At 42.7% G+C, this 12,008-nt stretch overlaps 1 protein-coding gene across 4 annotated transcripts in view; it reads left to right on the top strand.

Annotated features, from left to right (window-relative positions):
- LOC127572676 (coiled-coil domain-containing protein 171-like) overlaps positions 1 to 12,008 on the top strand; it is a 497,458-nt gene that overhangs the window by 187,202 nt on the left and 298,248 nt on the right. For all 4 annotated transcript variants that reach the window (XM_052020188.1, XM_052020186.1, XM_052020185.1 and 1 more), the window contains one exon: positions 7,589 to 7,756. In XM_052020188.1, the coding sequence (XP_051876148.1) occupies positions 7,589 to 7,756 (168 nt within the window). The remainder of the gene's footprint in view (positions 1 to 7,588; positions 7,757 to 12,008) is intronic.

Raw genomic sequence — 12,008 nt, 5'->3', positions numbered from 1 at the left:
GTACCTCAGGGATCTGTACTCTTTGTGATTTTTATAAATGACCCGGATGAGGAAGTGGAGGGGTGGGTTAGTAAGTTTGTGGATGACGCAAAGGTTGGGGGTGTTGTGGATAGTTTGGAGGGCTGTCAGAGGTTACAGAGGGACATAGATAGGATGCAGAGTTGGGCTGAGAAGTGGTAGATGCAGTTCAACCCAGATAAGTGTGAAATGGTTCATTTTGGTAGGTCAAATAGGATGGCAGAATATACTATTAATGGTAGGACTCTTGGCAGTGTGGAGGATCAGGGGGATCTTGGGGACGCACAAAAAGGCTGCAGGTTGACTTTGTGGTTAAGAAGGCATATGGTGTATTGTCCTTCATCAATCGGGGAATTGAATTTAGGAGCCGAGAGGTACTGTTGCAGCTATGTAGGTCCCTGGTCAGACCCCACTTGGAGTACTGTGCTTAGTTCTGGTCACCTCACTACAGGAAGGATGTGGAAGCCATAGAAAGGGTATAGAGGAAATTTACAAGGATGCTGCCTGGTCTTTTCTCCTTAGTGCGCTGGAGGATGAGAGGGGACCTGATAGAGGTATATAAGATGATGTGAGGTATTGATAGGGTAGATAGAGGCTTTTCCCCAGGGCTGAAATGGTGGCCACAAGAGGACATAGGTTTAAGTTGCTGGGGTGTAGGTGTTAGAGGAGATGTCAGGGGTAATTTTTTTTATTCAGAGAGTGGTGAGTGCGTGGAATGGGCTGCCGGCAACGGTGGTGGAGGCGGATATGATAGGGTCTTTTAAGAGACTGTTGGAGCTGAGAAAAATAGAGGGCTATGGGCAAGCCTAGTAACTTCTAGGGTAGGGACATGTTCGGCACAGCTTTGTGGGCTGAAGGGCCTGAATTGTGCTGTAATTGTTCTATGTTCTATGTTCTATGATGTCACTTGGTTTCTTTTTGATTGAATTTGTGGACAAAAAGAAAATCACAAAAATTGCTGATGCTGGAAATCTAAAGTAAAATCAGAAAATGTGGAAAATATATTCAGCATATCAGATATTCTGCATCTTTTGGATGAGAAACACAGTTAGCATTTCAGGTCAAATGCCCTTGATTGGGTTCACCATGAGAAAGATCTATGTGTAATTAAAATAGTGATGTGACTGCAATTCTGTAGAGAGATAACGTAAGTTTAAAAGAGGTTGAATTTTGTCATTGTTCTGATTGCAATGCAGAAGTTTAAATAAAAGTCATGGGTTACTGTTAAAAACTAGTGGATTTTGTTATCTTAGATGCAAGGAGTCCTATCAATTTAATTGGTCATCTACAAAGTAGATTTGTAAAAAATATTACAAGATGCTAAAAGAATAATGAAGAAGGGAGAAACGTTTGTGAAATAGTTCCAATCAGAATATCATTTCATATGACAAAGAATTTAAAGTGGTTTGGGATTTTATTACAAATCTCCTGATGATAAATTCACGGTTGAATTTGGAAGTTTATGAATGTCTTCTGAAATTCGGGGCTACACTTGAGGGCTGACTTTACCTTAGGCAAGTGATTGAAGTATCATTGAAGGAATCCTTTGGGAACAGTGACCATAGTTCAGTAAGCTTCAAGGTAGGTATAGAAAAAGGTGAAGTTGGTCCACAAGTTAGGGCCTGAAACTGGGGGAAGGTGGATTTTGGTAGTGTAAGAGAAGACCTGGGAGAGAGATATTGGGAGCAGCTGTTAGAGGGGAAAGCAGCATTTGATAAGTGGGAGGTGCTTAAAAGCAAGGTAGTAAGAGTTCAGAGTCGGCATGTTCCTGTAAGGATAAGAAACCAAGATGGTAAGTTTGGGGAACCTTAGTTAGTGAAGGACATCAAAATCTCAGGTAAAAGAAGGAAGTGTATATCAGGTATAGAAAATTGGATCTAATGAATCATTTGAGGTTAGTAGGAGATATAGGATAAAACTTAAGAAAGAAATTAGTAGGGCAAAAAGGCCCATGAAATGACCTTGGCAAGTAGTATTAAAGAAAATTCCAAATCCTTATTGGATTCCAACAGTGGTATCATCTGCAAACTTGTAGATGGAGTTAGAGTAGAATCTGGCCACACCGCCCTCTCTCCTGAAGTCAATGACCAGCTCTTTCGTTTTGTTGACATTGAGGGCAAGGTTGTTTTCATGACACCATTCCACTAAGCTCTCTATCTCCTTCCTGGACTCCGATCATCACTGTTTGAGATACGACCTACAACAGTGGTATCATCTGCAAACTTGTAGATGGAGTTAGAGTAGAATCTGGCCACACAGTCATGTGTATAGGGAGTAGAGTAGAGGGCTGAGGACACAGCCTTGTGGGGCACCAGTGTTGAAAATAATCGTGCCAGAGGTATTTCTGCCTATCCTCACTGATGGTGGTCTGTTTGTTAGAAAGTCAAGGATCCAGTTACAGATGGAGGTGTTGAGTCCTAGTTCTTGGAGTTTGGTGACAAGCTTGCTTGGAATTATTGTATTAAAGGCAGAGCTGTAGTCAATAAACAATAGTTTAACGTAGGTGTCTTTACTGTCCAGATGCTCCAGAGCTGAGTGTGGGGCCAAGGAGATGGCATCTGCTATAGACCTGTTCCGATGATAGGGGAATTGCAATGGGTCCAGGTTGTCTGGGAGGCTGGAGTTGATGCGTGCCATGACCAACCTCTCAAAGCACTTCATGTTGGTGGATGTCAGAACCACTGGTCGGTAGTCATTGAGGCATGTTACCTTGCTTTTCTTCGGTACTGAGATGATAGTGGTCTTCTTAAAACGGGTGGGAACCTGAGATTGAAGCAGGGAGAGGTTAAATATGTCCGCAAATACTTCTGCCAGCTGATCAGCACAAGATCTGAGCACATGGCCAGGGACAGTTGCCCCTCAGGTCCCTATTAAATCTCTCCCCTCTCAGTTCCAACCTATGTCCTCTAGTTCTTGATTGCCCAACCCTGGGAAAAAGAGGATAAGATGCTTTCTATGGTGCTTTCTAGGATGCTTTCTATCACCCAATCTATGCCCCTCATGATTTTATACACATCTATAAGACCACCTCTCAGGCTCCTACGCTCCGAGGAATAAAGTCCTAGCCTGTCCAACCTCTCCCTATAACTCAGTCCCTCAAGTCCTCACCACATCCTCAAATTTTTTCTGTACTCTTTCCAGCTTAATGGCATCTTTCCTATACCAAGGTGACCAAAACTGAATACAAAACTCCAAGTGTGGCCTCACCAACATCCTGTATAACTGCAACATAACATCCCAACTTTTGTACTCAATGTTCTGACTGATGAAGGCCAGTGTGCCAAAAGCCACCTTCACCACTTTGTCTATCTGTGATGCCACTTTCAGGGAACAATGTACTTGTACTCCTTTGTCCCTCTGTTTTACAACACTCCCCAGGGCCCTACCATTCACTGTGAAAGTCCTACCCTGGTTTGATTTCCCAAAATGCAACACCTTGCACTTGCCTGAATTGAATGCCATTTGCCATTCCAAAGTTGGCCACTTACCCAGCTGATCAAAATCTCGCTGTTACTCTTGAAAACCTTTACTGTCTATGATAACATCTATTTTGGTGTCATCTGTAAACTTACTAACCATGTCCTGTACGTTCTCATCCAAATCATTGATATTGATGACAAACAACAATGGGCCCAGCATTGACCCCTGAAGCACACCCCCAGTCATGGGCCTTCAGTGTGATAAACAACTTTCCGCCATCACCCTTTGCTTCCTACCAACAAGCCAATTCTGTATTCAGTTAGATTGTGTGGGATTCACTGGATCTCATGCAGTCTAACCTCCCATGTGGAACCCATTAAATGCCTTTGCTGAAGTCCATATAGACTATGTCTACCTCCCTGCTCTCATTGACCTTCTTGGTTACTCCTGTTTAAAAACTCAGTCACATTTGTGACATGATCTCCCAACAACAAAACTATGCTGACTAGCCCTCATCAACCACTGTCTGCGTGTATATCTTATCCTTCAGAATCCCCTCCAATAACTTTTCCACCACAGATGTTAGGCTTACTGGTTCACAGGTTTTTCTTTGCAGCCTTTCTTAAATAAAGGCACAACATTAGCCACCTTCCTGCACTTCACCCCTCACTAATGATGATGCATATATCTCGGCCAGGGCTTCTGCAATTTCTTCTCTAGCTTCCCACAGTTTTCTTGATATAACTGATCAGACCCTGGAGATTTATCTATCTTCATACGTTTTAAGACATCCAGCACCTCCTCTACTACAATGTGGACTATCCTCAAAACATCTGCATTAACTTTCCAGAGTTCCCTAGTCTTCATGTCTTTCTCCACAGTAAAAACAGAAGAAATATTCATTGCGGACCTCACCCATTTCCTGCGCTCCACACATAGATGTCCACTTTGGTCATTGTTCCCTAGATCTTTGCTCTCCCTAGTTACTCTTTTCCCCTTAATATACTTATAAAATCTGTTTAGATTCTCCTTAATCTTCTCTGCCAAAGCTTTCTCATGCCCCCTTTTTGCCCTCCTGATTTCCTTTGAACATAGAACAGTATTGCACAGGAACAGGCCTTGCGACCCACGATGTTGTGCCAAACTAATTAAGCTTATGACACCTAATTAAACTAATCCCTCCTACCTGCACATGGGCATATGGTCCATATCCCTCCATTCTTAGCACATTCACATGCCTATCTAAGAACCTCTTAAATGCAATCTTTCTTATTATTTGCCTCCACCACTATCCCTGGCAGTGCATTCCAGGCACCCACCACTCTCTGTGTAAAAACAGAACTTGCCCCGCTCATCTGCTTTGAATTTTCCCCTCTCACCTTAAATGCATGCCCTCTAGTATCAGACATTTCAACCCTGGGGAAAAAGATACTGGCTATTTATCTATGCCTCGCATAATTTTATAAACTTCTATCAGGTCACCCCTCAACCTTCACTGCAGAGAAAATAACCCTAGTTTGTCCAACCTCTCCTCAAAGTACATGGCAACATTCTGGTAAACCTCTTCCGCACCCTCTCCAAAGCAGTCACATCCTTCTTGAACTCACTGACTCTTGATGCCTCGACTAATAAAAGCAAGCTTGACATACGCCCAATCAACTTGTGTGGCCACTTTCAGGGAGCTGTGGATTTGAACCTCAAAATCCCTCTGTACATCCTTAAGTATACTCCAGCATCCCCTATACTCTTCCCGGGATTCACCTGCCTGTATCTGATCCTTGCCTCCTTTTTGTTTTCCTGACCAGAGCCTTAATATTTCTTGTCATCCAGGATTCCCTACTCCTGCCAGCCTTGCCCTTTACTCACGAACTTCAGGAATGCACAGACCTTGAACCTTCACTATCTCACTTTTAAAAGTGCTGGATGTCACTTTGCCCACAAACAACCTATTCCAATTAACTTTTGCAAGTTCCTGTCCAATTCTGTTAAGATTTGCCCCATCTTAGAACTTCATCTGTCGTTTTTAATAACTATTATAAAACTAATAGAACTGTGGTCACTGATCCCAAAGTGCTCCCCCACTGTCACCTCTCCCTAATAGGGCCTTCTCTATATTGCATGTGGGAACTTCCCTAACAAATTCCACCCCGTCTAAGCCCTTAGCACTATGGCAGTCACAGTCTATATTATGAAAGTTTAAAATCTCCTATGACAACCCTGTTATACTTGCAACTCTCCACATTCTCCCTACATATTTGTTCCTCTAATTCCCATTGACTCAGTTGGGGGCCCATAGTATAATCCCAACAAGGTGATCATCGTCTTCTTATTTCTCAGCTCCACCCATAAAGTCTCACTGGATGATCCCTCAGTAATTTCATCTCAGACTACTGCTGTGATGTTCTCCTTAATTAAAAATGCAACTTTCCCTCCTCTCTTCCTCCACCTCTGTCTCACCTGTAGCACCTATACCCTGGAACATTAAGCTGCCTGTCCTGTCCCTTCCTTCAACATGTTTCTGTAATGGCTATAATATCCCAGTCCCACGTATTTATGCTTGCCCTAGTTATCTATCAGGCCTCTTGCATTGAAATAAATGCAATTTAATCCAACAGATTTTCCTCATTCCATGCCATGCTCTGCCTTTCTTGTCTATTGAACTTGCTGTTGTTGACTTCTGCATCAACTTCCAGCTTCACATCTGCCTCACTATTGCCTTGGATACCACCCCCCTGCCGATCGAGTTTAAACCCAAGTAGCACTAGCAAATCTGTACACCAGGATGTTGGTTCCCCCTCCAGTTCAGAGATCCCAATGGTCCTAAAGTCTGAACCGCTACCCCCTGCACCGACTCTGCAACCACACATTCATCTGCCAATCCTTCTATTTCTACCCTTGCTAGTGCATGCCACTGGGAGTAAACCAGAGATTATTACCCTTGAGGTCTTGCTTTTTATCCTTTTCCCTAACTCCTTATACTCTTTCTGCAGGATCTCATTGCTTTTTCTACCTCTGTCATTTATGTCCGTGTGCACATGACTTCTGGCTGCTCAGCCAGCCCCGAGAATGTTCTGCAACCGTTCAGACACATCCTTGATTCTGGCATCTGGGAGGCAACACACCATCCCGGAACCTCGTCTGCAGCCAGAGAGCCTCCTGTCTGTCCCCCTAACTATTGAGTATCCTATCACTATAGTCCTGTTTGACCTCACCCTTTGCCACTGTGCCTCAAAGCCAGCCTTGGTGCCATGGACCTGGCTGCTGCTGCGGCTTTCTCCTGAACGGTCATCTCCCAAACCCCTCCTGCTGCCTACTTCTCTTTACCTTTCCTGGTGGACACCCAGCTAATTTTCTGTCTGCACCTGAGGTGTGAATACCTCACTAAAACTTGACACTCTCAGGATCCTGGATGGTCCTCAGTGTGTCTAGCTCCTAGATGCAGTTAGTCAGGAGCTGCAACTGGACACACTTCCCACAGCTATAGTCATCGGACACTGGAAGATTCCCTAATCTCCCACATCCTGCAAGAGGAGCAGACCGTAACCCTTACTGCCATCCCGACTGCACTAAAATGTTATGTAGACCTTAAAGTGCTATAACAAACTGTAATATCTATTTTAAAAAAATCAGAAAATGCTGGAAATAGGTGCAAGTCAGGCAGCACCTGTAAAGGGAGAAAAAGAGTCAAAGTTTCAGGTTGATGATTTCATCATAATACTAGTTTATTTTTTAGCAGCAAATTGAAGGATAATCAACTTATCTGTATTAGTTTTTCAACATGTTTTCTATATTATCTGAGTACTGCTTGTTGATTTATCCAATTACATTGCCGAAGACAACTAATCGATGTGGTTAATTGTCTTTGGATGGCTATATGCATGAGTATGGTTCCAGAATTGGATTCTTTAAAAGAGGTAACATTGCACGCACAGTTACAATGAGATGTTGAAAAATCCCACTGCTAAGCTTTTTTATACGTACAGAGTTGTTTATTGGGCTATATCCATGTCAGATCATCAGTTTCTGTTCTCGATTGTTAATTGTAGCTGTACCTAATTTGAAATTTTAATTTGATGTTTTATGTTTTGTTTTTGCTGTTTGCATTACTTTTGGACCACTACTGTAATAAAATTGGTATGCTTTCTCACAGGAGAAACTGACCTTCCTTCACAGCTTGTATCAGCGTCTAACGGCAGGCTGTGTAGTCATGAAACAACCAGATGGCATGCTGGCGAAATTCTCCTGGCCAGAACTGTGCTCTATTCTGCAAGAAAATGTCGATGCCCTCATTTCAGATCTTAACAAGGCCAATGAAAAGGTAACTTTGAGATTTCAAGTTATTGAGCCAAATCTAGTGACATTTGTCTGTATTGCAGCATGATTTGAACAAAAAACTTGCTGGTTAATTTATTTCAAAAAGAAATTCCTATTTAATAATTCACAAACATTAATTATAATTTGTCTCAGATGCAGTTTGATCCTTTTTCTGAAGGCATGCAAATGCAACTGAAGTATAAGTGAATTCTCCAAGCACCATTCATCTTGCAAACAAATCTGAATGTTGTTATGTACTTTAACTTAGATTTGCTAATTTTATGACTGAATGTTAGCCATAGGGACCTAATTAAGAAAAAAAATCTAAATTTTACCAAGGAGAAAATTCAAAGCATTTGCTTTTTTTTCCAGCAATAAAACAAAACCTTATTCAAAACACAACATGACAACATACACCTGCTCAATAATTTACATAAAATCAGGTCCTCGCTGTCCTTCACTGTGTTTAATTTGAGGAATATTTGTATGTCCCACAACATATTTGATGTTTACTTTTCAATCACAAATTGCTATCATTTACAGTCATGCTGAAGAATAAGAATAAGGTAAGGCTATGGAAGGTAAGAGTTTGTGAATGATTCACAATATTAGCATGGATTATTGGAGTCATCTGTGGAGGCTGGCATGTAGGACTGTATAGTCATACCATAGGAAGGATGTGATGCTCTAGAAAGGTGCAGAGGAGATTCACCTGTATGTTGCCTGGGATGGAACATTTCTGTTTGGAGGAGAGACTGTTTGTTTTCCTTGGAGGGAAGGAAGCTGAGGTATACTAGATTATGAGGGACATAGAAAGGGCAATTAGTAAACAACCTTTCAGTATAATGTATCCCCATAAAACCTTTAAGGTAAAGGTGTGGAGATTTAGAAGGTATTGGGGAATTTTTTTTATAACCCAGAGGATAGTTGTAATCTGGATTGCACTGCCTGAAGAGGCGGTGGAGACAGAGACTCTCATAAAACTTGACATATCTAGATGAGGCTTCATTCACCATATGCTGGAAGATGGTCATGCTATAGATATAGGGTATAGAGTCATATAGCATGGAAACAGGCCCTTTGGCCCAACTTGTCTATGCTGATGGTGTTGCCCAGCAAGCTATATAGTCCCATCTGCCCGCGTTTTGCCCATAGCCCTCTAAACCTCTCCTATCCGTGTACTTATCTAGATGGCTTTTAAATGTTGCTAATGTGCCTGCCTCAACCACTGTTTCTGGCAGCTCATTCCAAATATGCACCACCCTCTGTGTGAAGAAGCTTCTCCAGCTGTGCCTTTTAAATCTCCCGCCTCTGATCTTAAACCTATATCATCTTGTTTTTAGCACCCCTCCCTGGGAAAATGACTAACTGCTTTCACAGTGTCTGTGCCCCTCATGATCTTATGTACCTCTATCAGGGATAAAGTCCACTCTTTGTAACTCAGGCCCCCAAGTCCAGGCAACATCCTGGTGTTGTGTGAAATGGTTCTTTTCAGTCTTAAGGATCAAGGACTCTGGACACGAGCTTTGGATATCAAAACTAGTTTAATCACAAAGACAAACGCAGGGACAGAATGGATGGGAACAGACATACACTCACGTACACGCAGGAGACCGTGAGCTTGCGGGGGGGGCATTGCAACTAGGATAAGATACAGTCACACACACCTACTGATACACACAAGCGCAATAACAGTATACAACTTCAGGATATAATACTTCAATGCTTGACCCACACTAGCATTGGCTCTAAGACTGCCTGGAATCTGAGTGAAACGCTCCCAAACCACATGGTAATGCACTCTTACCAGTGATCTCTTCAGCATTGTCTCACTACTCCTGGGGTCGTCAAAAGAGAAAGGGCTAGGGGATTGCAGCCCTTTTTATGGTGCTAGGAGGCAGGGTGGAGCCTCACTGTTGTGATTTAAACGAGCCAATGGTCAGGCAAGTTCAGAGACAAAAGGTACTCTCACACCTGAGGGATGGGTGGAGCCGCACCTTGATTGACAGTAGTATCACTTCCGATCAGAGGAGCAATGCTGTCCTCTGGTCAGCGGGGATCAGTGTCATTACTGTCACGTGACAGCCATGTGCTGTCTCACTACACCTGGTAAATCTTCTCTGCACTCTTTCTAGTTTAGTAACATCTTTCCTATAACAGTGTGACCAAAACTATACACAATACTTCTCACCAATGTCTTATTTAACTGCAACATTACTTCCCAGCTCCTATACTCAATTCCCTGACTGATGAAGGCCATCATGCCAAATGCCTCATCACTACCCTATCTACCCATGATGCTGCTTTCAGCAAACTATGCACTTGCACTCCTGAGTCTCTCTGTTCCACAACACTCCCCAGGGCCCTACCATTCACTGTAAAAATCCTATCTACGTTTGATCTCCCAAAATGCAATACCTCACTATCTGGATTGCAATATCTGGATTGAAAGCCAATTGCCAGTCCTCAACCCACATAACCAGCTGATCAAGAGCCCCCTGTATTTTTTCATAACTTTCTACACTATCCTCAACACCAGTTATTTTAGTATCATCCACAAACTTACTAACCACACCTTGTACATTCACATTCAAATTGTTTATACAAATCACAAACAACAAAGTTCCCAGCACCAACACCTGCGGCATATCACTAGCCACAGGATTCTAGTCTGAGAAACAACCCTTGACCTCTGCTTCCTACCACTGAGCCAATTATCAATCCTATCTGCTATCTCCCCCATATCCCATGCAATCTAACCTTCCAGACTAACCTGCCATGACAGACCTTGTCAAAGGCCTTGCTAAAGTCCATATAGACAACATCCACTGCCCTACCCTCATCTACCCTTTCGGTTACCTCCTCGAAGAACTCCAAGAGATTTGTTAGACATGACCTCCCACGCACAAAGCCGTGTTGACTGTCTTGAATCAGACCCTGACTCTGCAAATGTTGGTAGATTCTGTCCCTCAGAATCCTCTCCAGCAATTTACCCACCACGGCTATCAGACTCACTGGGCTGTAGTTTCCTGGCTTGTTTTTGCTACCCTTTTTAAACAATGGTACCACATTAGCCACTCTGCAGTCCTCCAGAACCTCACCCGTGGCTAAAGATGAAGCAAATATATCTGCAAGGGCCTCCACAATTTCTTCTTTCGCTTCCCACAAGGTCTGAGAATGCACTAGGTCAGGCCCTGGGGATTTATCAAACTTAATGCACTTTAAGGCCTTTAATACCCATCTCCCTGCTAAATCGTATGGGTACTCAATATTCAGCCTTGATATGACTGATTGAATGCCCTGTTTCTGTGCTGTTTGGCATGGGCTGCTGTTTAGTTACATAAATTAATGGATTGAGATAACCTGGTGATGTTTGTGACTTAAACACTGAAGTTAGATATGAAATAAATTGAGCAGTTGCAATTCTGCTTTTAGTAGATATAGATCCACAAAGAATTGTTCGAGTAATTGGATGCAATTAATCTCAAATGATGTTTATTGGAGGGCAAGGAATAGCATAACAGTCGAATTAGAGAACTTCCCTGTGGTTGCATTTGAGACCTATTATAGAAAACATAGAATAGTAGAGCACAGGGACAGGCCCTTCAATGCCTGCCTGCCTATGGTCTATATCCCTCCATCCCCTGCCTGTTCATGTGCAATTCCAAATGCTTCTTAAATATTGCTATCATTTCTGCTTCCACCACCTCCCCTGCCAATGTGTTCCAGGCACCTACCACTCTGTGCAAAAACAAACTTGTCTTGCAATCTCCTTTACAAGTTCTCCCTCTCATTTCAAAACGATATCTTCAAGTATTTGACATTTCCACCCTGGGAAAAAGACTTTGGTTATCTACCCTCTCTATGCCTCTCATAATTTTATATTCTTCTATCAGGTCACCCCTTAGTCTCTGGTGTTCCAGAGAGAACAATCCTAATAATGCTAATATGTTGGGCATTTTGAGATAACGAAGGACGTAGTGTTGAGTCTCTAACATTAAGGTGGATAAATCCCCAGGGCAGGATGGAATATACCCCAGCTTATTGAGAGAGGCAAAAGATGAGGTTGCTAGGGCCTTGACCAAGATCTTTGTGTCCTCTCTAGCCACAGGCGAGGTCCTGGAGGACTGGCAAGTAGCTAATGTTGTTTTGTTGTTTAAGAAGGGAAATGGGGATATTCCTAGAAACTATAGACCAGTGAGTCTCATGTCAGTGGTAGGGAAGCTCTTGGAGAGGATCCTTAGGGATAGGATTTA

The sequence above is a fragment of the Pristis pectinata genome, chromosome 7 (assembly GCF_009764475.1).
Source record: "Pristis pectinata isolate sPriPec2 chromosome 7, sPriPec2.1.pri, whole genome shotgun sequence".
Lineage (NCBI taxonomy): Eukaryota > Metazoa > Chordata > Chondrichthyes > Rhinopristiformes > Pristidae > Pristis > Pristis pectinata.
This window is presented reverse-complemented; position numbering and strand designations above follow the sequence as displayed.